This window comes from Anomaloglossus baeobatrachus, chromosome 4 (genome assembly GCF_048569485.1).
Source record: "Anomaloglossus baeobatrachus isolate aAnoBae1 chromosome 4, aAnoBae1.hap1, whole genome shotgun sequence".
In the NCBI taxonomy this organism is placed as follows: domain Eukaryota; kingdom Metazoa; phylum Chordata; class Amphibia; order Anura; family Aromobatidae; genus Anomaloglossus; species Anomaloglossus baeobatrachus.
This window is the reverse complement of record NC_134356.1, coordinates 571959882-571987368: the sequence shown is the minus strand read 5'-3', so window position 1 is coordinate 571987368 and position 27487 is coordinate 571959882. Positions and strand designations below refer to the sequence as shown.

Genomic DNA, 27487 nt, shown 5'->3' with positions numbered 1-27487 from the left:
TCTTTCAGATCTTTAAGGGCTTTCCTCTCCCCAAATGTAAGATTGCTACAAGTTTGAGATTTTTTGGACAATATGCTCCTGACCTCTGTTTCCATAAGGTCTTGGAAGGTATCCATTAGAGGAATTCTAGATGCAATTGGGTAAAAACTAGGATTTTTGGTAGAGAAACTAGGGGGTTCTGATGTTTTAATATGAGAATTGCCCAATTCCTGCAACTGTGTGATCGCAATTTGTTCCTTGAGGCTCAAATGCAAGGGAATGTTAGTGAGATTAGTAGCAACTGGATCCGATGGTTCACGTCCCGTAACTTCCCTAACTTCATTATCGAAGAAATGCCTTTTGACTGTGAGATTTCTCATAAATTTATTAATATCGGTGATAGTTTGAAATAAATCCGCTCTATTAGATGGAGCAAAGTTTAGCCCCTTTTGAAGGACATTGATTTGGGTAGAGTTCAAAATAGAGGCCGAGAGGTTTACCATCTGAGTGGATACTTGGTCTTCACGTTGTTTTTAATGATGCTTCAATAAAAATCGGATCGGGAGGCTTTTCGCCGGTTTCATACAGTGCAATGGCAGCGCGGCAACTTCCGGGTCCCATGCTCCGGTCACATAACAGCATGGGACCGGAGCTTGTCGCCCTGCCATTGCACTGTATACACTCACTGTGCTGGCGTGCAGCAGGGACCGACAAGTGAAGCTGATGGGGGCAGTCACCGGCAACAGGTCCACTGTGATTGGAGAGATCGGCCTTGTGACCGATCTCTCCAATCAGAGCTACTGGAGCTGGGGGAGGGTGATCCAGTGAGGTCACCCAGCTCCAGCCAATGGCCAGTGCTATAGCTGCACTGGTCAGGGCTGGATTTCAATGTTTCAGTCATTTTAAATGGCTGGAACATTACAGAGGCTGTGATTGGTTGAGTGGCGTTCGTCAGCCAATCACAGCCTCCGTAGGTCCGGGGAGGAGGCACCACCCCTCCTGAGGTCAGGTACAGGTCCCCTCCTCCCCGAATCTGCGGTTTGTGCTAACCGATCGCAGTCACCGGTAGCTCCGGTGCCGCAATTCCGCCATGACGGAAAGATCCGTCCTTGGTCTTTAAGGCCCAGGGCACCATGACGGATCTTTCCGTCCATGGCCGTGAAGGGGTTAAAAAAAAATAATCAATTTTCTAGTGCGCACAGGGCCTCAACAGACAAGTATTATCCAGATTCTTTCAAATGCACACTGTTGAACGTCAAACTATTCAAGACATCGCTACAGCAACAGAAGTGATACAATTTTGGGCGAAAGCACAAATGCCTACACGTCAGCAGTACAACATAGTTGTAAAACTTAAAGACCTACATGGTAAGTGGCAAGGATTAAAGAAAAAATCTGGAAGAAAAACAAAAACAAACTCACAAAAACACAAAGAAGAGTTTAGATATTTTAGATGATCTGTTTAACATCGGTCATGCTGACGCCATGAGCATGATAAACATTGAGGAAGATAGAATGTTTCTGGAGGCGCAAAGGGAGAAAGGAAGAAGAGGAAGTATGGGTCCTGTCGATACAAAGCTGGCTAAAGAAGGAGGAACGGCGCAGACAGCGAGACTCACTGCAAGAGTTAAGAAAACTAAAAGAAAAAGCACAGAAAGCAGGAGCTATTGGTCACTGGAAAAACAGACATGAGTTTCCAGATCCGAACAAGTCAACAATGCTATGCAGTCCAGCTGCCGCAAGTTCCGCAAAAAACTGAACTGACTGCTACCAAGTACTGATACATGTACAATACACATAATTGTGTAATGCATATTTTACTGTCATAGAATGCTTACAGCCATTCTAGGTTTTTTGAATTATAAATAGTATATCCAGTTAAAGATATGATGACAAACTGAGTGGTTATTGTACAATATTGTAGGAAATGAGAAACATTGAATAATTCACATGCCTTGAGCAAGTGGTAAATCTAAATTTAATGTCAACATATTTTAGGTGGTCAACCCTTATGCCAAAAGGAACAAATTTGAGGGGTAAGACTTAATTTGCAAAATTCATTTTTCCTTGGCACCCTAACGTGTATATATATATATATATATATATATATATATATATATATATATATATATATATATATATATATATATATATATATATATATATATATATATATATATATATATATATATATATATATAGCGCTTGGGGGCGGAGGACATGATTATTATCAGACACAAGCATTTAGGAGCCAGCCTGAGATTTTATTTAAGACAGAGAAGGTGAGAATCCAGACATCAACCATATAAAAAGCCAGCAGAAACGTATTCATACATATGGCTAACTGGATTACATCCAGTACTAGTAAATGGCACACATTCAATAATGTCACATTTCTCAGAAGCCTCACATAATCTGTCACAAAAGATGTGAAGACCCAAGAAGATGTGGAATCATTCATATTTTCCTCCCATAAGGCATTAACATCTCAAAGCAAAACTAAAAAGCTGCTGCTTGGTTCATGAAAATATCAAATTACTATATTCATTAAACTTAAAATTGTGCAAAGCCTCCTTTCATGGAATTAAAAAAAAACAAAAAAAGGTGGGGATATGGTTCCCCAAGAGATGCCCTGTCCCGGCAGGATCTCTAAATTAAAGCACCTTATTCTTGGGTGTCACTGATATCTACTCAATAGTAAGGATAGCAGTCCCCTGCCTTATGGCATGTCTGCCCAAAATGTTCTGTACAAAGCTGGAAGACCAACACACATGAAAAGTGAGGGGCTTGGCATTGAATCAGCCCCTCAATCTGTCAGAATAGGCAAATTGATATTCAAGAAATGGTGTACACCCCCTCCCCTGGAGATATTGGCATGCACATGAATGGCCTTGGGCTATGCAGGCATTTAGTGAAATTCTACAAACTCCTCAAGTGTTCGGGGGATCTGGTTCTGGTACTTTATGTTGTGTAGACGCACCGCCCGGGCAGCCAGGCACTTCAGGCTCAGCTTCATCTGCGTTTTTAGAAGGATCTCAGATACGCCTGTTGTACTCCTGTCCAGTGGTGTCTTCTTTTCCTTGTTAGTCATATCTGTATGAGCACCGGCCTCCACCAAGCTGATAATAATAGAGTGCAATGTCAAAAAGTCACTTATGGGACGGTTGTATTGGACAATAAGGTGAAGAGGGGTGTTGCCGATATGGTCTGTAGCGTTGACATTTGCACCACAGTCTATAAGCAGTTTGGCTACAGGGGCACTGGGAAAGCTGCAAACATCATTAGTGTGGAAGTCATCTACAGGGGTGCTGGAGTCAACTGCTAAATGCAAGAGGCTGCAGCCTTCCCGGGTGCGGGGGTCTAGGTGCACCAGCCGATAGATCTGTTTATTGATGCGCGACTGCTCCTCTTCTGAGCACTGAGTCTTGGTAGAGATGCAGACGAGGTAGAGAAAAGTGTACAGATTGCATTCATGATTTTCCAGTGTAGAATGAGCGTCAGGTTCTTGTGGATTCTGAACTCGAGTCATGCCACGCTCTATCTCCAAGACACTACATCGCAACACATTCTCCACGTCAGGTGCCTTAACCGGCTCATTCAGATGGATCATTTGGGAGAATACCTGAGCAAACCTCAACAGGTCTTTGTGCGTGTTTCGGTTTCCCTTCTGACGTAGCTGCAGTGCATGTAACCAAAGCTTAATGCACTGTTCAAATTCCATATTATCTGCGTACACAGCACCTCGGTATATAATTGGATGGGACACATCAATATTATCAGACCCGAGAATCCGTTCCCGCACAATCAAGCCCTCCATGTGTAATGCGTCCGTATCATTGCGAATACCATCCAACTCTCGCGGTGTGCGACACTCCGTTCTCATATCATAGGCTGCAATTGGGGGAAGCACTTCCTTGTGCAGGATGTTTTCGGGATCTCTGAAACGTTCCAGCATTGCCAGGTACAAGTATTGATAAGTCTTGGTAATATTGTAATTTTCCCTGTCATTGGCAAAGGAGGCACCTAATAACTCTAATGCTTCTACCCTACTGTGAATATCAACATCAGAGTGAGCGAGCAGCAGTTCCACCACCTCCGCTTTACAGCTCTCAGCTGCTACTTTTAATGGCGTCATGCCGTGACCATTAACAACCATTGCAGCTTTCCATTTAACCAGTTCACGCACAATTTCCAAGTGTCCAGCTTCAGCCGCAAAGTGCAAAGCCGTAGCGCCACAATGAGCCCTGGAGTTTGGATCAGCAAGCTGCTCCAGGAGGTATCGCACTACATCAGTATGGCCCTTATAAGCAGCAATCATCAGGCACGTGTTGTCATACTTGTTAGCAATGCTAATGTTTGCATCATTTTCTACAAGGTATTGGACAATGTCAAGTCTTCCATCAAAGCAGGCAGCCCTTAGCGGAGTGGAATTGGTTACAGTTGTATGGTTAACATTGGCTCCATGACCGACTAGCAACTTCACCACTTCGTAATGTCCGGCACCGGCTGCACACCAAAGGGCAGTAGCTCCATCGATGACATATCTAGAGGACAAAGAAGAAATAATACAGATGAGTATCCATCCACCTGTAGCTGCCTGACACTATGCTGATCTCCTATTTCTGGGTTTGTGCATTTAAATCAAACATATACAAAAAAAGATCCTGATGTATAAGATAATGTTCCCACGAGCCTCCGATAACCAGACCCCAATTGCGCCTCAGTCAGGCAGGTAGATGTTTATCCTCTACCTTTATAGGACAGTGCAGACTGTACCTTCCTATAAAAGATGTCCACAGGCTATAGGTTTGTTTGCTTATTTTTTTTCTGTAATGGATCTTCATGGTGGATAGACGCCAGGGTATGCATCCAGACTGTGCCACCATAAGGTGAACACGCTCAACGGCTTATCACATTGTTATTTCCAAATATACAGCAAGAGTTAAAGGGGCTGTCCCACCATTAGAGATACATTCAATTAAGCAGAAAATGACAAATATTTTTGAAACTTACAGCTAATAAAATATATGCTCCATTCAAACAAAAAAAACAAAATGCTTCATCTCCTGGAATAGGTCCCTTGGTGTTAGGTCAGTGAGTTTCAACTCCCTGACATCACAAAAGCTGTGCATTGCGCAGTTCCTTTCATCCCAAATAAAAAAAAAATAAATAATCATCCCCCTGGAGTACAAAGCACAAGTGAAACACTCCCTGCGCATTCTGGATCCCCTGCGCACTGACAGACTTGTGTGTGCAGAGAGTATGTCTGCAATCGCTGCGCACGCTCCCCAGCTTTCTCGATCCTTTGTGCGCTGTCAGCGCTGTGTGAGTGCGAGGAGTGTGTCTGCAAACGCTGCGCATGCTCCCCAGCATTCTGGATCCTTTATAACAGAGGTCTCAAACACACGGTCCACATGCGGCCCCCCGAGGCTGCTTGTTGCGGCCCGCAGACCCTGTGACGATCGCAGTTCTATGCCTGGGGGCCGCCACTGGCAGGACTTGACTACAATTGAATCATTTGCGGTGCCGTGCAGAGGAGCTGTCTGCACTATATCAATGGCTGCTGCCCGCCAATCAGATGCAAGGAAGTGACGTCGCTGTAGGACGTCACCTCTTTGCATCTGATTGGCCGGCGGTAGTCAGTGGTATAACGCAGACAGCTCCTCTGCGCGGCAACACAAATTATTCAAATAGTAGTAAAGTCCTGTCGGCGCTGGCCTCCGGGTATAGAGCTGAGATCGTCACGGGCCGCAACAAGCAGGTACGTGATCACGATCAGAACCCGCTGTGTCCTGGAAGTGGCAGGTCCTGACCTGCAGGGCCGCAAGTCTCCTCCTTAGGAGACCGCAGCTGCCCGTGATCAGGGTTCGGGGTGCTGCGGTTTCCTCACTGTGTTCTCCCTAGTGAGGGCATGCGACTCCGCAGCATAAATTCAAATGCTGCGGCCTCTGCAAGCCGCACCGCAGGTCAGTTTTCACTGCGGGCCGCACAAGCACAGTGGGCATGGAATTTTTAGAAATCCCATCCCCTCTGCTTGTATTGTACATCGCAGCGTTTTGGATGCAGCTGAAACGTGCTGCATTCTTCAAAACGCTGCAAACATTGACCGTAGGCATGCAGGGAACAGAGGAAAGGTAAGATTTTTTTTGCGTATTACTAAAGGATGGGCACAATAATACAAGGATGGGCACAGTACTGCAGGGCACAATACTACAAAAATGGGCACAATACTGCAGGGTACAAGGATGGGCACAATACCACAAGGATGGGCGACATTACTACATGGCCATTAAAAAAAAAAAAATTATATATATATATATATATATATATATATATATATATATATATATATATATATATATATATATATATATATATATATATATATATATATATATATACACACTTAAACTAAACAAATAAGTGTAGGTTTGTTCAAATAAGCAAAATATGTTCAAAAAAGTGATGCAAAGATGTATAGAGACCCCTGCTTTATAAGATGAAATGAATTGCATAGGTGTAACCCCAGCGATAAAAATCAGGGGGGGCCTATTCTAGGAGATGAAAGGTTGTTATTTTTTTAACAGAGCATGATTTTTAATATCTGTAAATTACAAATAACCTGGAAGCCCTTACCATACAGTTCAGGGAACGGAAATAATCACAACAATAAGGCCAAGGACAACTGGAAATGTGTGATATCCCGTTCAATAACATTGTGTAATGCCATTCAAAGGCAGGAGACATTTGTTAAAGAGTACCTAAACCATTGTAAGGGCCTGTGCAGATGTTTCAGATTTGTTGAGGGTTTTTTTTCTTATCAGATTTGCCACAAAACCTGAAGGATTTCCAGCAAAGTGAAAAGGAATCCTGAAGTCTCATGCACACGCTGCTTGCAGAATAAAATGTGCAGTATTTTTGTAGTAGATTGCACACATACCAATGAGTGGGGAAAAATCTAAACCAAAAATAAACAAAATGGAAAAAAGTGCTTATTTTACACAGCATTTTTCCTGCCAGGAAATGCAGAATTTTCTGCACAAAATACTTCACATGTGATATACCCCCATTTTTTTTCCCTTTATAATTACAAGCTGATTGTTGGGAATCTAGGTCATGAAACCCCCACGATCACTGAAGACCATCATGGCTCAGTGAGCAAAGAGCAGGCAGGGTCAAAATAGCAGAACTGTGGCAGGGGGCCTTACCAGCAAGACATGTGGGAGGGGCAGAACAGTAGACCTGAAACAAGGGTGTTACCAGTAGGACATGTGGGGGGGGCCAAAATAGTAGAGTTGACAGGAGATGTTACCAGTGAAACATAGGTGCGGGGAGGGGGGGGGAATGGAGCAGTATAGTAGAGCTGACAGTTTGTGCTACCACTGAAACTGGGGGCAGAAAAGCAAAGCTGACAGGAGCTCTACTAGTGAGACATACAGGAGGGGGCAGAATAGCAGAGCTGGGGCAGAGGGCGATACCAGTGCGACATAGTGGGGGCAGAATGGCAGAGGTGGGGTACAGGGCACTACCAGTGCGACCTAGTGAAGGCAGAATAGCAGAGCTGGGGTACAGGGCACTACCAGTGTGACATAGTGGGGGCAGAATAGCAGAGCTGGGGCAGGAGGCATTATCAGTGTGACATAGTGGGGGCAGAATAGCAGAGCTGGGGCAGGAGGCATTATCAGTGTGACATAGTGGGGGCAGAATAGCAGAGCTGGGGCAGAATAGCAGAGCTGGGGCAGAATAGCAGAGCTGGGGCAGAATAGCAGAGCTGGGGCAGAATAGCAGAGCTGGGGCAGGAGGCATTATCAGTGAGACATAGTGGGGGCAGAATAGCAGAGCTGGGGCAGGAGGCATTATCAGTGAGACATAGTGGGGGCGGAATAGCAGAGCTGGGGCAGGAGGCATTATCAGTGAGACATAGTGGAGGCAGAATAGCAGAGCTGGGGCAGGAGGCATTATCAGTGAGACATAGTGGAGGCAGAATAGCAGAGCTGGGGCAGGAGGCATTATCAGTGAGACATAGTGGGGGCGGAATAGCAGAGCTGGGGCAGGAGGCATTATCAGTGAGACATAGTGGGGGCAGAATAGCAGAGCTGGGGCAGGAGGCATTATCAGTGAGACATAGTGGGGGCGGAATAGCAGAGCTGGGGCAGGAGGCATTATCAGTGAGACATAGTGGGGGCAGAATAGCAGAGCTGGGGCAGGAGGAATTATCAGTGAGACATAGTGGGGGCAGAATAGCAGAGCTGGGGCAGGAGACATTATCAGTGAGACATAGTGGGGGCAGAATAGCAGAGCTGGGGCAGGAGACATTATCAGTGAGACATAGTGGGGGCAGAATAGCAGAGCTGGGGCAGGAGGCATTATCAGTGAGACATAGTGGGGGCAGAATAGCAGAGCTGGGGCAGGAGGCATTATCAGTGAGACATAGTGGGGGCAGAATAGCAGAGCTGGGGAAGGAGGCATTATCAGTGAGACATAGTGGGGGCAGAATAGCAGAGCTGGTGCAGGAGGCATTATCAGTGAGACATAGTGGGGGCAGAATAGCAGAGCTGGGGCAGGAGGCATTATCAGTGAGACATAGTGGAGGCAGAATAGCAGAGCTGGGGCAGGAGGCATTATCAGTGAGACATAGTGGGGGCAGAATAGCAGAGCTGGGGCAGGAGGCATTATCAGTGAGACATAGTGGGGGCAGAATAGCAGAGCTGGGGCAGGAGGCATTATCAGTGAGACATAGTGGGGGCAGAATAGCAGAGCTGGGGCAGGAGGCATTATCAGTGAGACATAGTGGGGGCAGAATAGCAGAGCTGGGGCAGGAGGCATTATCAGTGTGACATAATGGGGGCAGAATAGCAGAGCTGGGGCAGGAGGCATTATCAGTGAGACATAGTGGGGGCAGAATAGCAGAGCTGGGGCAGGAGGCATTATCAGTGAGACATAGTGGGGGCAGAATAGCAGAGCTGGGGCAGGAGGCATTATCAGTGAGACATAGTGGGGGCAGAATAGCAGAGCTGGGGCAGGAGGCATTATCAGTGAGACATAGTGGGGGCAGAATAGCAGAGCTGGGGCAGGAGGCATTATCAGTGAGACATAGTGGGGGCAGAATAGCAGAGCTGGGGCAGGAGGCATTATCAGTGAGACATAGTGGGGGCAGAATAGCAGAGCTGGGGCAGGAGGCATTATCAGTGAGACATAGTGGGGGCAGAATAGCAGAGCTGGGGCAGGAGGCATTATCAGTGAGACATAGTGGGGGCAGAATAGCAGAGCTGGGGCAGGAGGCATTATCAGTGAGACATAGTGGGGGCAGAATAGCAGAGCTGGGGCAGGAGGCATTATCAGTGAGACATAGTGGGGGCAGAATAGCAGAGCTGGGGCAGGAGGCATTATCAGTGAGACATAGTGGGGGCAGAATAGCAGAGCTGGTGCAGGAGGCATTATCAGTGAGACATAGTGGGGGCAGAATAGCAGAGCTGGGGCAGGAGGCATTATCAGTGAGACATAGTGGGGGCAGAATAGCAGAGCTGGGGCAGGAGGCATTATCAGTGAGACATAGTGGGGGCAGAATAGCAGAGCTGGTGCAGGAGGCATTATCAGTGAGACATAGTGGGGGCAGAATAGCAGAGCTGGTGCAGGAGGCATTATCAGTGAGACATAGTGGGGGCAGAATAGCAGAGCTGGGGCAGGAGGCATTATCAGTGAGACATAGTGGGGGCAGAATAGCAGAGCTGGGGCAGGAGGCATTATCAGTGAGACATAGTGGGGGCAGAATAGCAGAGCTGACAGCACTACGAGAACAAATGTTTTGTGAGGAGACAGTCGTGCGTGGAATTTTACACTCATATTCTCCAATCTGCAGTTTTCCTGCACAATAAACAGACACGCTGCCATCTGGCCTCACACATAAGTGCCCCCTGCTCTGGCCCTGTGCACCGCTGACAGCTCCTCTCCTGCACAGCCCGCGCCCTCCCCTCGCTGCCGGTCCTCACCCATCGAAGCGCACGGTGCCCGTCTGCTGGGTGTCCACCCCGTAGTGCTCGAGCAGGAGCCGCACCACCTTGCTGTGCCCGTTGCGGGCAGCGATAATGAGTGGGGTCGAGCGCTGCCCGCCATGCTGGGTGACCGAGCCGAGCAGGCTCCGGACCTCCGCCTCTGTCCGGTTGAGCAGCAGAGCCGCCAGAGTCAGCACACGACCCTCAGCCGCCGCCTTATACACATACACTGACAGCCCCTCCAGGGCCATCCCGGGGCAGCAACAGGAAGTCCGCGAGTGCTCACTTCCGCTCTGTCCTGCAGAAGATGCGCACGTCACTCGAGTTCCGGGTACAAACATTGAAACCTGAGAAGGATGTGATTACAGGACCCGGGAGAGCGGACAGGACACCGCAACCGACGAGTTCTGCCTCCCGGTGTGCCCCGGGCGCCATGTTATAGACTCTGGCATTAGTGTAATCACCTGCGACGGTGGCACTGGCACACTCCGCCGTAACCAAGGTAACCGGTCCCCCTGTCACATGATTAGGTCTAGCTAATGCCCCGCCCCTGCCTGGCACCGCCCCTTGCACGCTGATTGGCTGCTGTGGAATCTTGTATCTCTGCCCGGTCCGTAGCTGATCACACACTGAGACCCGCGCAGCATCGGGATGCAGAACACACTGCGCCGGCGACAGCAGCCCCCGGGGTCCCCGGCCAGGTACCGCCGTCCTCACTGCCCCGAGCCGGCCTGATGAAGGCTGCCCCTGTGTGCGCAGACTGCCGGCCTCTCCAGCTCACCATCTGCAGGGCGCCCCGAGGAGTCACACGCAGCGCTCTGCCTGCTCGGCTCAGGAGTTCTGCAAATTATAGGAATTTATTTTCCGTGGAGCAGAACATTTCCACAACTTTTACCCGCACTTATTACTTTGCTGTATACTGTGCTGCTGCATGCCGGGCTCTGCTGTATACTGTGCTGCTGCATGCCGGGCTCTGCTGTATACTGTGCTGCATGCCGGGCTCTGCTGTATACTGTGCTGCCGCATGCCCGGCTCTGCTGTATACTGTGCTGCTGCATGCCGGGCTCTGCTGTATACTGTGCTGCTGCATGCCGGGCTCTGCTGTATACTGTGCTGCTGCGTGCCAGGCTCTGCTGTATACTGTGCTGCATGCCGGGCTCTGCTGTATACTGTGCTGCTGCATGCCGGGCTCTGCTGTATACTGTGCTGCTGCATGCCGGGCTCTGCTGTATACTGTGCTGCTGCATGCCGGGCTCTGCTGTATACTGTGCTGCTGCATGCCGGGCTCTGCTGTATACTGTGCTGCTGCGTGCCAGGCTCTGCTGTATACTGTGCTGCATGCCGGGCTCTGCTGTATACTGTGCTGCTGCATGCCGGGCTCTGCTGTATACTGTGCTGCTGCATGCCGGGCTCTGCTGTATACTGTGCTGCTGCATGCCGGGCTCTGCTGTATACTGTGCTGCTGCATGCCGGGCTCTGCTGTATACTGTGCTGCATGCCGGGCTCTGCTGTATACTGTGCTGCCGCATGCCGGGCTCTGCTGTATACTGTGCTGCTGCGTGCCAGGCTCTGCTGTATACTGTGCTGCATGCCGGGCTCTGCTGTATACTGTGCTGCTGCATGCCGGGCTCTGCTGTATACTGTGCTGCTGCATGCCGGGCTCTGCTGTATACTGTGCTGCATGCCGGGCTCTGCTGTATACTGTGCTGCCGCATGCCCGGCTCTGCTGTATACTGTGCTGCATGCCGGGCTCTGCTGTATACTGTGCTGCTGCATGCCGGGCTCTGCTGTATACTGTGCTGCTGCATGCCGGGCTCTGCTGTATACTGTGCTGCTGCATGCCGGGCTCTGCTGTATACTGTGCTGCTGCGTGCCAGGCTCTGCTGTATACTGTGCTGCATGCCGGGCTCTGCTGTATACTGTGCTGCTGCATGCCGGGCTCTGCTGTATACTGTGCTGCATGCCGGGCTCTGCTGTATACTGCGCTGCTGCATGCCGGGCTCTGCTGTATACTGTGCTGCATGCCGGGCTCTGCTGTATACTGTGCTGCTGCATGCCGGGCTCTGCTGTATACTGTGCTGCATGCCGGGCTCTGCTGTATACTGTGCTGCTGCATGCTGGGCTCTGCTGTATACTGTGCTGCTGCATGCCAGGCTCTGCTGTATACTGTGCTGCTGCATGCCAGGCTCTGCTGTATACTGTGCTGCTGCATGCCGGGCTCTGCTGTATACTGTGCTGCTGCGTGCCAGGCTCTGCTGTATACTGTGCTGCATGCCGGGCTCTGCTGTATACTGTGCTGCTGCATGCCGGGCTCTGCTGTATACTGTGCTGCTGCATGCCGGGCTCTGCTGTATACTGTGCTGCTGCATGCCGGGCTCTGCTGTATACTGTGCTGCCGCATGCCGGGCTCTGCTGTATACTGTCCTGCTGCATGCCGGGCTCTGCTGTATACTGTCCTGCCGCATGCCGGGCTCTGCTGTATACTGTCCTGCCGCATGCCGGGCTCTGCTGTATACTGTCCTGCTGCATGCCGGGCTCTGCTGTATACTGTCCTGCCGCATGCCAGGCTCTGCTGTATACTGTGCTGCATGCCGGGCTCTGCTGTATACTGTGCTGCTGCATGCCGGGCTCTGCTGTATACTGTGCTGCATGCCGGGCTCTGCTGTATACTGCGCTGCTGCATGCCGGGCTCTGCTGTATACTGTGCTGCATGCCGGGCTCTGCTGTATACTGTGCTGCTGCATGCCGGGCTCTGCTGTATACTGTGCTGCTGCATGCCCGGCTCTGCTGTATACTGTGCTGCTGCATGCCGGGCTCTGCTGTATACTGTGCTGCTGCATGCCCGGCTCTGCTGTATACTGTGCTGCTGCATGCCGGGCTCTGCTGTATACTGTGCTGCTGCATGCCGGGCTCTGCTGTATACTGTGCTGCTGCATGCCGGGCTCTGCTGTATACTGCGCTGCTGCATGCCGGGCTCTGCTGTATACTGTGCTGCTGCATGCCGGGCTCTGCTGTATACTGTGCTGCTGCATGTCTGGCTCTGCTGTATACTGTGCTGCTGCATGCCGGGCTCTGCTGTATACTGTCCTGCCGCATGCCCGGCTCTGCTGTATACTGTCCTGCCGCATGCCGGGCTCTGCTGTATACTGTCCTGCCGCATGCCGGGCTCTGCTGTATACTGTCCTGCCGCATGCCGGGCTCTGCTGTATACTGTGCTGCCGCATGCCGGGCTCTGCTGTATACTGTGCTGCCGCATGCCGGGCTCTGCTGTATACTGTGCTGCCGCATGTCTGGCTCTGCTGTATACTGTGCTGCCGCATGTCTGGCTCTGCTGTATACTGTGCTGCCGCATGTCTGGCTCTGCTGTATACTGTGCTGCCGCGTGCCCGGCTCTGCCTCCGCTGTATACGGTGTTGCTGCATGCCCGACTCTCCCACCACTGACAGCCTTTATCGTATATAGTTGATCAAACGGCAGATCCTGGCAGACTAATTGCCTACAATGCTATGGTACAAAGGGCTCCGCAGCTGTAATTCTATTCCTGCTTTGTTTCTATGTCAGCACAGAATGACTGTTCAGATCAAGCACAGGCGCTCTGAGCACCCTCTGTGTTGCTGAGCACTTTAGCGTACCTTCCCACCCACTTGTTTTCCATGGATCTCTGCCTTCATCTGGGTTCTGTAAAGCCAGAGCTGTCAATCAAGTTGCAATATGGTGGGATAGATGGCGAAATAAGTAGGTGGGAAGGTGCCCTGAACTGCTCAGCACTGATCGCCTGTGCTAGGTTTGAACAGTCTTTTTGTATTGATGGACTGACTACCTTTTTAACGACTGCACTAGACTCTACATACCCAATGTCCTAGTGGGTGTGTGACCATAGTTGGAGGTGTACTGCGTAGCGCTCACTGAACTGTAATGGTGCTTTGGTAGCTAGATCTTTAAATTAATAAAATGTATTTTTGATGATTTTTCAGATTTGGTGCCGTTCATTCCAATGATGATTCAAGAAATAACCGCTTCCACCTGGACCTGTGGTTCTATTTCACCTTGCAGAACTGGCTTCTGGACTTTGGCCGTCCGATTGTTATGGTGAGTGCATATTATATTGTTACGTGTCCTATGTTGAGGTTAGAAAGAGAGATCTGTGGTGAAATAAACAGCGGGAATATCAAACCTCCATGGTAGAATTATCACAGATACGGGAGGAGAGCCCACCTAAAGTGTTTGCAACACTCACTCACTGCCCTGCGCTCTCATTAGTCAGGCTCCATCAATCCAGACAAGTTCTAATTTACAAACTATATGGCATTAATTAATAATAGAAACGAAATTCAGAAAGGCAATATCCGAAAAGTCCACCCTTTCAGCTGTTGTCAATGAACACTTGTTGTGGAAACCCAGAACGCTCCTTCCCTCCTGTAAAAGTAACCCTGGATGATTGGGTCCTCTATTATGAAGTTTTATCTTTACAATATTCTGATTTCAAAACCATCCACAGATAACTGATCAGATATCATAATGGGGGCAGCACGGTGGCTCAGTGGTTAGCACTGTTGCTGTACAGTCCTGGGATCCAAATCCCACTAAGGCGGGCTTTGCACACTACGACATCGCAGCTTTGATGTCGGTGGGGTCATGTCGAAAGTGACGCACTTCCTGCGTCGCTCTCGACATCGTAGTGTGTAAATCCTAGATGATACGATTAACAAGCGCAAAATCGTCGTAATCGTATCATCGGTGTAGCGTCGGTGAATTCCATAATTGCGCTGACGCGACGGTCCGATGTTGTTCCTCGCTTCTGTGGCAGCACACATTGCTGTGTGTGAAGCCGTTGGAGCGAGGAACATCTCCTACCTGCGTCACCGCGGCTCCCGTCTGCTATGCGGAAGGAAGGAGGTGGGTGGGATGTTTACATCCCGCTCATCTTTGCCCCTCAGCTCCTATTGGCCGCCTGCCAGAGCGACGTCGCAGGGCAGGTGAGTGCATGTGAAACAGCTGTAGCGATAATATTCGCTACGGCAGCTATCACAATGATATCGCAGCTGCAACGGGGGCGGGGACTACCGCTCTCGGCATCGCAGCATCGGCTTGCGATGTCGCAGCGTGCAAAGTACCCCTAAGGCCTGTTTCAGATGTCAGTGATTCTGGTATGTATGTGCTAGTTTTTATACGTACCAGAATCGCAGACATACGCAGACCCATTATAATAATAATAATAATAATCTTTATTTCTATAGCACCAACATATTCCACAGCGCTTTACAATTCAGGAGGCTCATATACATATACATATACAAACAAGTAACAATTATAGAAGATACAATATTTAAAGGGAAAAATGGCAACCCTGCTCGTGAGACCTTACAATCTACAATGAGGTGGGGGAAGGGGCAAGGTACAAGTGCTTATTTACAATGACAATCCAGCCATCTCATGGTGGATAGACAATGGCTTCCTGGACTAGTTGGCCAGAGCCTTGAGATGCATTTGGGTGCCATGGAGTTTGATGTGGGGTTATGTTGTGAGAAGTTGTAGAGGGATTAGGTGAAATTAGTTAGGCTAGGGAGTGTGATAGGCCGCCCTAAAAAGATGCGTTTTTAGGGAGCGTCTGAAGCTGAGTAAATTGTGATTTGTCCTAACTTCTTGGGGTAGAGAGTTCCACAGGATTGGTGCAGCTCGGGAGAAGTCTTGGATCAGGGAGTGGGAGGTTCGAATTAGTGTGGATGTTAGTCGAACGTCATTTGCAGAGCGTAGAGAACGGGTGGGGTGATAGACAGAGAGGAGAGTGGAGATGTAGGGGGGTGCCGCACTGTGGAGAGCTTTGTGGGTGAGAACAAGCAGTTTGAATTGGATCCTGTGATATATGGGCAGCCAGTGCAATGACTGGCACAGAGCAGAGGCATCCGAGTAGCGGTTAGCCAGATAGGTGACCTGGCTGCTGCATTAAGGATGGACTGTAGAGGGGAGAGTCTAGTTACTGGGAGACCAATTAATAGAGAGTTACAGTAGTCAAGGCGAGAGTGGATCAGGGCCATGGTGAGGGTTTTTGTCGTTTCCATTTATAATCCATAATTCCATTTATAATCAATGGGTCTGTGCACACATCAGTGATTTTTCACTGACCGTGTCTCCGTGCAAAGTACACGCGTGTCCGTGATTGCCGCACAAAGACATATCCGTTGTTTTTCTGGCATCACTGATGTCCCACTATGGTGTGATCCATGAAACCCGTTCCAGAAAAATGCGGACATTGAAAATAAATAAAACCTTTTTAACTCTCCAGCGACGCTGTGTTCGGCCTCTGCTCTCTGCAGCTTCCTGGCCGGCTCATTATTGTTGTGCATATTCATTATGCACGACACAGCTGCGGCTGGATGCAGTACCGCAGGACTCTTCAGCAACACGGACAGCAGGAACAGGACAGGTGAGTGTGTCCATGTTCAATCACGGATTGCACGTGGACAACCACGTGTGCCGTGATTCAGGGCACACGAAGGGACATATGCGTGTTTTACTCGTCAGTGATAAACGTCTGTGTTTTTCACTGACGTGTGAAACAGGTCTAAGGAAAACGTCTGTAATGAGTTTGCATGTTCTCCCTGTGTTTGCATTGGTTTCCTCCGACTCCAAAGACATACAGATAGGAAATTTAGATTGTAAGCCCCAATGGGAACGATGATGATGACGACTGGAAAGAGCTGTGGAATTAGTAGTGCTAAATAATCAAGTTAAATAAATAAACCCGGTTATGACCAAAAGTGTTGGCATCTTTGAAATTGTTCCAGAGAATATAGCTACCGTATTTTTCGCTTTATAAGACTCACTTTTGTTCCCCCAAATTTTGGGGGAAAGTAGGGGGTGCGTCTTATAAACCGAATATACAGATTATATACTGCAGGGTCCAGGGGAGGTGGAGGCCGCTCTGGAGCGGTGCTGGGGGGCTGGGGGGGTTGGTAGAGGCTTGTGAAGCTGGGGGCGGCAGCCTTTGATCTCCTGCACCCGCTCATATAATATGCACAGCCGCTGTCCACCACCATGGTGCTGAAACTGCACCGCGGCGATGGGCTGGGGGACCTGCGCATATTATCTGCCTGTGCTTACCTTTGATCGCACATGCCCCCTCCCCCTGTGTTAGCTATGGCCCCCATGCTGCTGCCCATAGTAAAATAATAAACTCTTTACTCGCCTCCTCCAGCGTGTCTGCCCGGTCTCCCTCCTGCTGCTGTGATTAGGCACGCAGAGATATCTCTCTGCTGTCCCGATCACATGACTGGCACTAGAAGTAGGAAGTACAGGAGACACTGGAGGAGCTAAACCCCGAGGAGGGTGACACCAGACAGGACACTGCTGCAGAAGGTAAGGAGTTTATTTTACTAAAAGCAGCAACATAGGGGCGATATCTAACAGTGGGCCTGTGGGCCTGCAAACAGTGGGCCTGCAAACAGTGGGCCTGTGGGCCTTACTGGGGGACGTGTTCAATATAAGGTGGCCATATCCAGATTAAGGTGGCTAATTTTAGGATGAGGGGGCTATGAGGGACATATACCCTATATTATTTGTTAGACGGACACTGGCATTATAAGACGGACCCCATTTATTAAAAAATTCTCTATTCCTTCACCAAATTTGGGGGTGCGTCTTATAATCAGGTGCGTCTTATAAAGCGAAAAATACGGTAATTCTCCTAGAAAAGTATCACTATTGCACATGTTTTGTTATACGAGGGGCTGCTAAGTCTTTGGCTTTTATGGTAACGAATGTTACATCACATGAAAGCCTTGTCTAATATATGTTTTCAAAATTTTGTTTGTTGCTTATGGCAACAGTGTTGTACACACACGGGAAAACAAAATGGTGGAGTCTAATGTGATATTCAGATAGCAGAGGAGTGATAATATTCTTGTTTTGCTAGGAAAGTCTGCAAAGGATATTCATGGTGATATGTCACAGACATTGGGAGATCAATGCTCTTCATGATCCACAGTTAAGAACTGGGTTGCCAAATTTAAAACTGGCCACTTCAGCACCAATGATGAGGAACGTCGTGAATGGTAGAGAGTGGTTGTTCCGGAGATCGTTGATGCTGTGCACAACCTCATACTGGAGAATCAATGAATTTCAGCTAAAGCAATAGCAGACATTGTGGGGATTTCCCGTGAATGTGTATATGCCATTATCCATGAACATTTGGACATGAGGATGCTATCTGCAAAGTGGGTCCCCAAATGTTTGACAACAGTTCAGAGAAGCATGCGAGTGAAAACGTCCCAGACCATTTTATAGCGTTTTCGGACTGATAAGAACTTCCTGGATCGACTGGTCACTATGGATGAGACCTGAATTTATTTGTATGACCCTGAAAACAAGGAGTCAAGAGTGGAGGCACAGTGGTTCTCCTCATCCAAGGAAGTTCAGGGAGCAAAATCAGCCACTAAGGTGATGGCGTCTGTGTTCTGGGATAAGGAGGATGTGCTCCTAGTGGACTACCTTCAAAAGGGTTCTATCATGAATGCAAGGTATTACATTGAACTTTTAGACCAATTGAAGGCAGCTCTGAAGGCCAAAAGGTGCGGCAAGCTGTCCAAAGGAATCTTGTTCCTGCAAGACAACACCTCCGCTCACATTGCAAAAGTGACCACGGCAAAACTGGCAGAGCTGGGCTTCCATCTGGTTGACCACCCACCTTATTTACCAGATCTAGCTCCCTGTGACTATCATTGGCGCGGTGGCTCAGTGGTTAGCACTGCAGCCTTGCAGCGCTGGGGTCCTGGGTTCTAGTCCTACTAAGGACAACATCTGCAAGGAGTTTGTATGTTCTCCCTGTGCTTGCGTGGGTTTCCTCCGGGTACTCCAGTTTCCTCCCACACTCCAAAAACATACTGATAGGGAATTGTCAGCCACAATGGGGACAGTGTTGCCAATGTATGTAAAGCACTATGAAATTAAAAGAGATATATAAATGAATAAATATTATTAATAATAATATTATTTATTTGTTTCCAAACCTGGAGAAACACCATTTCTGATGCCATGGCTGCTACGGATGCCTGGTTTGAGGCACAACTGAAATCCTTTTTGCTAGGCTTACAGAACTTGGAATACCGATGTAAGAATTATGTTGACATCAGTGGAGAGTATGTGGACTAAATGTATAGTTTCATCATCCTATCTCGTTTCTTTCTGGGTAAAGCCAAAGACTTATCAGCAGCCTCTCGTACACATGTTTATTTCCTTTTGTGTGTATTGGAGTAACACACAAAAATGCAAATTGGACATAATTTCACATAAAACCCCAAAAGTGGTACGTATAAAATTGTTGGCACCTTTCCAAAATTGTGAGTAAACATCTTTTCAAAATATAAAAATGGCAACAAAAAGAGGAATAAATATACTCCAAAAATTAAGCATTACTTACAGCAAAGATGGGCTGCAGTTGTACATCGCCCAGGGCAAAAACTAGTAATCTAGCAGGATACAGCTAAAACCCCACTAAAGTGGAGGCATCACAGGTGCAGATGGAGCAAATCACATACACGCTTCTAATAAATGGAGGGGGCGATTGCTGGATGATAAAACTGCACACTGATGATTTGTATAGAACGCTGTTCACACCTGCAAATGCACAGTCACAAGCCCTCAACCTATTAGGTGATGCCCATACTATTAGATCAGGCGGGCTGCCAAGCCGTACCCAACCTGTGTACAATACAGGGACAGGAATTCTAATATGCAAGGCCTAACTGAAGGGGCCTGGGTGCATCCAGTACACAAAAAAAATAAATGAGGTTTTAGTTGGTATTATGGCCAGAATACAGAAGCCTACAACCCTCGTCACGGGACCTCATGCTTGTAGGTCCCTACACTAAATATAAAAATAGCAATGTATGAACAGCGCTCTATGCAAGCAATCAGTGTGCAGTTTTATCATCCAGCAATTGCGCCCTCCATTTCTTGGCAGTGTGTGTGATTTGCTCCTCCTGCACCTGTGATGCCTCCACTAGTGGGTGCTTAGCTGCATCCTGCTAGAGTACTAGTTTTTGGCCTGGGCGATGTACAACTGGAGCCAATCTTTGCTGTAAACATCTTTTCAAGCATGTGATGCTCATTCAAACTCGCCTGTGGCAAGTAACAGGTGTGGGCAATATGAAGATCACACCTGAAAGCAGGTAAAAAGGGGAGATGTTGACTCAATCTTTGCACTGTGTGTGACAAACTAAGCATGGACAACAAAAAAAAAAGTGAACAGTGTGAAGACTTCAACCAAAATTTTTGACAAATATCAGCAATATCAAGGTTGTAAGTCTATCTCCAGAGATCTTGATGTCTCTTTACGCAACATAATCAAAAATTTTACAACCCATGTCATTGTAGCTAATCTCTCTGGGCATGGACAGCAGAGAAAAATTGATGGAAGCTTGTAACAAAGGATAGTCTAGATGGCGGATAAGCAGTCCCAATCAAATGCCAAAGAAATTCAAGCTGTCCTGCAGGTTCAGGGTGCATCAGTTTCAGTGCAAACTATCCGTCGACCTTTGCATGAAATGCCTACAAAGAAAGGAACACCGGGCCTACAGTGAAATATGGTGGAAGTTCAAAGATGGTTTGGGGTTATTTTGCTGCCTCTTGCATTTGGTGCCTTGACTGTGTACAAGGCATCATGAAATCTGAAGATTACCAAAGGATTTTGGATGGCAATGTAGGGCCCAATGTCAGAAAGCTGAGTTTGCGTCCTATATCATGGGTCTTCCAGCAGGACAATGACCCCAAACATGCTTCAGGAAACCCCCAGAAATGGATGGAAACTAAGTGCTGGAGAGTTGTGAAGTGGCAGCAATGAGTGCGGATCTAAATCCCATTGAACACCTGTGGAGAGATCACAAAATTGCTGTTGGGAGAAGGCGCCTTCAATGAGACCTGGAACAATTTCCTAAAAGGTGGTCCAAAATTCCAATTGGGAGGTTTAAGAAGTTGTTTGATGGTTATAGTAAACAATTGAGTGTAGTTAGTTATTCCAAAGTATGTGCAACCAATTATTAATTTGAGGGTACCAACAAATGTTTTATATAATATTAATTTTCTTTTTCTTTTTGTGATGTTCCAATACATGCAAAGTGAATTAAATGTGTAGTTATACTTTCTGAAAGGAATACTTCGGCTTGAACAATTTGAAGGGTGCCAACACTTTCTGCCATGACTGTAATTGCTTATGTTGAGTCCATCTCAAGGATTGTCCGCCTTGGGGAAACCACAAATATGGTATTCGATTGAATTATGGATATCGGTCATGTTTGGGATGTTTAGGATGATAAATATTTGCTTGGAAACATGGCAGTTGTATTATTCCATTAGCAGGTTCTTATGGTAAAGTATGACAGAAAAGAGGTATTGTGAAACAAAACAGTCTGTGTTTTTTTTTTTTTTTTTTTATTATACCTACTGTCGTCATCCTCCTCTCACCTGACCAGGAGGAGGGGCGAGCGGTCTTGGTGGGAACCCATAAAATATTTTATACAGTTACCTGGTGTCAGACCCAGGAAAAAACAATGAGGGATGTACCACTGGCCAAATTTTAGCGGTTCTCCTTCCCAAGAATGGCTTACTGATCCAATTAGTAAGAGCTATCTGTATTTATCACATTTTTATTTTTGTAGCTTTTTTGTTTTTTTTGTTTGGCTGTCCGTTTTCGTTATTTCATCTTTTTGCATGTGGATCTAAGATTTTCAAAGGGTGTTCCTTGTTAATGTAATAATAAATGTACGAACAACATAAAACAGGGAAAGTATAGCTGAGTTGTGTAATTCTGTGTGCGCCAGAAGTGTACTTGTTACGAGCTAGAAACCTTGGTCTGTTTATGTACTAGTGTGTTAACAAAGCTAAGCCTCTTGCTGGTGTAGTTAAACGGTGAAAGGAGACAAGAGCTTTGGTGTGGCTGTTGGGTACACTTAAAGGGAGCCTGTCACCAGATTTGGTGACTAAGCTGCGGCCGCCACCAGTGAGCCCTTATATACAGTATTCTGGAATGCTGTATATAAGAGCCCAGGCCTCTCTGCAGAATGTAAAAAAAAAAAAAGACTTCACCTAGGGGGCGATCCGGTCCAATGGGTATCGCTTCTCTCCGGTTCGGCGCCTCCTCTCTGTGGCGATTGCCATCCTCCTTCTTCAGATGTCCGTGTGAATGACTCGTCATGCACACTACCCGGCATTGAGGTCCTGCACAGGCGCACTTTGATCTGTTCTACTCAGGGCAGATCAAAGTATTGTAGTGCGCCTGCGCATTACAGTATTTTGATCAGCCCTTAGCAGGGCTGATCCGCGATGTCTGCCTGTGTGGATGACGTAGATACGTCATCCATACTGGACTGAGTAGGAGGACTGAGATTGCTGCAGAGAGGAGGTGTCAGCCCAGAGAGCAGTGACACTCATCGGAACGCCTCGTAGGTGAATATTAGAAGTGTTTTGGTTTTTGTTACGTTATACAGTGTGGCCTGGGCTCTTATGTACAGTGTTCTGGAATGCTGTATATAAGAGCTCAGTGGTGATGGCGGCCACAGCTTATAAGGTACAAATTTGGTGACAGGTTCCCTTTTACCTCATGCTTTTAGTCTATTGTGCAAAAGCTGTAGTGGACAGGTAAGTGTACAAAGCTACACATTTACAGTAACACGTGCAGCATTGTTCGTGACCTTGATCAACAAAGATCACTGTAAGAGCAAGGCATATGAGGTCACAAAGAAACATACAGGAACTTCTAAGCAAATAAAGGCCTCTCACATTAGTTAATGTTCATAAGTCCACTATCAGGAGGACTCTGAACAAGAATAGCGTGGATGGTAATGATGCAAGGAAAAAGCCATAAAGCTTCAAAAAGAACATTGCTGCGCATCTAAAGATCACACGGACAATCCGGAAGGCTAGAAGAGAAATATGTGCACAGATAAGACCAAAATACAGCTTTTTGGCTTAAAGGAAGAGAGTACAGTTTGGAGAAAGGAAAGACGGTGATTACAGCATTAAGCACTCATACGATGGTCGTAGTATCATGGTTTGAACTTGTTTTGCTGCATCTGGGCCAGGACGGCGTGACATCATGGAAAAATAAATTGTGAACTGTACCAGTGAAATCTAAAGGAAAAATGTCAGGACCATGTATGAGCTTAATCTCAAATGAATGTGGGTCATGGAACAAGAAAAGGGCCCAAAACGCACAAGTTGTTCTTATTTAACCTTCCTTTTGTAGAATAAGGCTAGGTTCACATTTCCGTTGTTTTGCATCAGTCACATGCGTTCCACGACTGATCAGTTGGGCGGCGGATGCAACGCAAGGGCATCAGTCGCAATCCGCCGTTCATACAAGTCTATGGGAAACAACGGAATCCGCCAAACGGATTGCGTTGTTTATCAGAGCGGCGGATTGTGACTCATCATAAACAACGGAAATGTGAACCAAGCCTAAAGTGTAGTTTTAAAATGTCAAAGTCCTGTCCTTAATACTACAGAAATGTTGAAGGACCTGAACAGAGCAGTTCGTGGATGAAATCCCACCAACATAAGAGAGTTCAAGTTGTTTTTTTTTGAGGGAGTAATAGGCTAAATTTTCTCGAAGTCGCTGTGCAGGACTAATCAACAATTACTTCAACAGTTTAGATGCAGTTAATTTTGCCCAAAGGTATCACACCAAATACTGAAAGTAAAGGTTCACTTACTTTTGCCACTTACAGACTTAGGATATTGGATTCTGTTTCTCACAATAAATTCTCTAAAGTTTTTAATATTAATGACTCTATTTAATTCGGTTCTTTTATCTATCTTTAGGACTTGTGTGAAAATCTGATTTTAATTGTAGGTGAAATGTATGCAGAAATGGGGAGGGTACACTGTCACCAGTGAGGACAACGCTTTCTGCCATGTGACACACATTTATGGGGAGACACACTGTGAGGATCCAGTATTGGGGAATACCTTTTCTTTAGTACATGTGGGGAAACCTTTCAGCACAAGGAACAAAACTCCTTACTGCTCACCTTGTTTCTGTCCAACAGAACAGTGAAACTTAATATGTATGAATTCTTTGCTTTATTCTTTAATGCATGTCCAACAAAGGTTTATTTTTATGGTCTTCTTCCCCCAGTGACATACATTAAGTGCCTATTTGTGCAATAGGTCGGTGGCCAATGATGAACTGATATAAGGAAATAGGTGACAATGGTTACAGTATGCCGTTACCAGTGTTACAACTAAGTTACCCTTACAGAAAGGTGGAAGAACTAGTAAGCATGAGCTGTGAAAGGTTTGCTGTTATGTCACATTATCCTGTACGGTAACATGAGGCTCTCGGTATGGGGTGACTTGGTGCATGTTACCTCAATGATGCTAATTAATTTAAAGCACACCTGCCATCAGCCATATGCTCTTTGAAACTTTTTTTTTTTTTTCCTCAAACATGTCCCTAAAGGAGAAAAAGCAAGTGAATCCATTTGAAGGGATCATCAAAAAATAACCTATCCTTTTAAATAAATTTTTTTATTTTAAAATTACTTTTGTTTATTTTTTTGTTTTTATTCCAAATCACTATCCATCTATATTAAATTGTGAAAAAAATCTTGCCATTTTTGTGTATGTTTTGGGGAGAGAGGGTGAACTGTTCTTAATTAGGCCAGATGTATAGTTCCTTTTGTTTGGTAAATCAAGAGAAGTTAGCCATTGTCTCATGTCAGACTGATTGCAGCCCTATTGTCTGATAAGTGCGGATACAGGATGCCTGCTAAATGTGAATTGCCCTTTTGACTATATAATTCAGAGGAAAATTATGCAGTCAGGTTGAACTAGCAACCAATGAGAGAACAGCCATCTCCCACAAATTCTTTTAGACATGCTACCCTGCAATGGGACCTGAGGGGTATAAAATAGGCCTTGCTCCTGTCACCATATTCCACAGGACTTCAGCCTAGGATTCATGGTTCTAGTTGAAGGATCACATAACTGCTTCACTGTTCAACACTGAGACCACAAATTTGCTTGGAGAACCCAGGTTGGGACAATTCAGTCACCTGGCTACATATTTTGCTGTGCTCAGTCAGCTTCCCAGAACTGCCACTATTTCCTCTTGGTGGGTGCCCAATTCGGGTGCCACTGGCTGCGATAGTTGGCCCTGGAAGTCAAAAAGATTCTAATCACTGGTGGGCCAGCAGAACGGTGAGACTCTGTCGCTTGTAACCTCTTGTGTTCTTGCTGGTAATCTACAATATGCGTTTGCCTTTTGTACCAATAAAGTCTTACCAAAGTGTGGCTCCCTCACACTTTGTTGTGTGAGTAGTGTTTTGCCTATGGGGAAGGAGTGTGAGTGTTCAGTGGTATGAGCCCTGGTCCATGCAGTCTTTCTGAAGACAGCCAGGCTAGTGGACAAGAGCACCCACTGACCTTCATGTCTCTTCAACTGGTGGCAATGGTGGGATACTACTCAGCCCGGCTGATCCGGGGGAGATGCAGTGGACTGATGTTTATAGACACTGTCCAAGGGCCCAACAACCAGTGAGGCATACCCACCATGTCCAACCCCACCAACTTGGGTTTGGGAAGAGCACTGGAGTGGACATATAGCCTCAACAGAAAATGGCAACTACAGTAGCTGTATCAGATTCAAGAGATGAAATAAAGGACCACTGACACCAGATCGGATTTGATCCAGCAATTCGTTCGTTGGGATGCCCAGAATGTCGTGGAAGACTATTAAGACCCTGACAAGGTTGACACAGAGGAATTAAACTGCATTCCAAATCAAGGAACTCGGGGCAGTCTGCAATCAACAACCTAGTCCAAAGCCGCTCGAATCCGGGATATACTCAGACACCCTACCCCAGTCAACCTCCATTGCCACGCCCAGCCCATCCATGTTGGTGATATACAGGTCCAGGGACTTCGAGTCACTGGGTCTTCCATCACTATTGTCAACCCAGATATTATTACCCCAGAACACCATTTACCAGGTCGCTAAGTGACGATCTTCCTGGCTGGGGTTCAGTGCTCAGATATCCCTCTTGCATGTGTACAGTTGAACTTTGGATCGACCAGGGAGAGGTTGAAGTGGGGTTCTCCACACCTGTTATTTTGTGGAATGACCTAGGACAAGGACTATTCAGACAGTTTGTGACAGCCATCACTCGCAACCAAACAAAGCAGCACACTGGTACAGATCCTTCTGCCACCTCTTTCGAGAACCCACATTCCCAGCCTCCATTATCCTTCTCTAAGTCAACAATGGGGAGTACACCTACCAGACTGTGTCCATTGACTGGCGGGAGATAGATCGTAAGGAGTTTAGGGAAGCCCAACTCATAGACCCCCACCTTTACAGCTTGTTTGCCCAGCCTGAGAGGAAATCGGGTGGGGGGGGCAGGATGTATATCTGGGAGCCACTGTTGCTGACCTCCTCACCAAAAGGGCAAAGATTATGGAAATGCCGGTGGACCTTCCCGACAAGAGGGCAGGGATGAATATGAGGCTTATCGCGTCTTGCAGCCCTGTCAACAGTGACCCTCGCCAGGATCTGCCAGTTTTCCAGGACTAATTAAGGATGGGGGAGTAAAATGACGACTCGACTTCTGGGCACTTGTGTGTGGATGGGGAACTGTTCTTAATACTACTCTGAAATGAGAACTGAGGGGTATAAAAGGGGCCTTGCTCCTGTCTCCAGGTTCAAATTATACAGGACTTTAGCTTAGGATCTACGGTTCCAGCTGAAGGATCACAGTACTGCTTCACTTTTCAAAGCTGAGCCCATGAATTTGCTTGGAGAACCCAAGTTGGGACAACTGTCACCTGGCTACATATCATGCTGTGCTCAGTTTGCTTCCTAAGCTTGCCGCTATCTCCTCGCAGTGGGTACTCGCCAAAATCTGAGTGCTACTGGCTGGGATGGTTGGCTCTGGAAGCCCCAAAATAGAAAATATTCTAATCTCTGGTGGGCCAGCGGAAGGGAGAGACTGTCGCTTGTACCATCTTGTGTTCTTGCTGGTAACCTACAATGTTTTTGCCTGTTGGTGAACCAATAAAATCTTACCAACATGTTTTTTCCTCATTCTGTCTTGTCTGATTAATGTTCTGCCCACATGGAAGGAGTGCGAGTGTTAAGTGGGATGAGCCCTGGTCCGTGTGATCTTTCTCTAGATGGCCAGGCCAGTTGACAAGCGCACCTGCTGACCCTCATAGCTCTACAGTAGTGTTATCTGATGATGCTCTAATCTGAGCAAGATCATTGTGGGGGAAAAGGAGGAGCTGAGCTGTGACCTTAAGTGTCATTGTAATCCTATTTTCCGTACAGAACAGGAAAGACTATATTACTTACCGGTAATAGGATTTTCTAGAACTCATGACAGCACCATGAGCAAAGGGATCTGCACATCAAGTACAGGAAACCTACAGAATAAAAAGGCTGAACCTCTCCCCTACATCAGTTGGGTTACAGAGCATGGGAGGACCTCCACCATTTATTATAAGCAGCGTAAACACCATCACCACCA

The 27487-nt window shown here is 47.2% G+C and overlaps 2 protein-coding genes across 3 annotated transcripts in view; one reads left to right on the top strand and one right to left on the bottom strand.

Moving 5' to 3' along the window:
* Window positions 1-2222: 2222 nt before the first annotated feature.
* FEM1B (fem-1 homolog B) lies at window positions 2223-10279 on the bottom strand. The gene is made up of 2 exons (XM_075346072.1): window positions 9969-10279; window positions 2223-4523 (listed from the first exon to the last, which is right to left on the bottom strand). The coding sequence occupies exons 1-2, from the start codon at window positions 10220-10222 to the stop codon at window positions 2888-2890; spliced, it is 1890 nt and encodes a 629-aa protein (XP_075202187.1). The 5' UTR covers window positions 10223-10279; the 3' UTR covers window positions 2223-2887.
* Window positions 10280-10286: 7 nt separating this feature from the next.
* The window catches only part of CLN6 (CLN6 transmembrane ER protein), a 68899-nt gene continuing 51698 nt past the window's right edge, over window positions 10287-27487 (top strand). Inside the window, exons 1-2 of one of the 2 annotated variants that reach the window (XM_075346075.1) lie at window positions 10287-10473; window positions 13946-14060. In XM_075346075.1, coding sequence (XP_075202190.1) covers window positions 14058-14060 — 3 coding nt within the window. In that variant the 5' untranslated portion in view covers window positions 10287-10473; window positions 13946-14057. Of the gene's footprint in view, window positions 10474-10549; window positions 10673-13945; window positions 14061-27487 lie in introns of those variants that run through there. The other variant, XM_075346074.1, reaches the window with a different exon arrangement.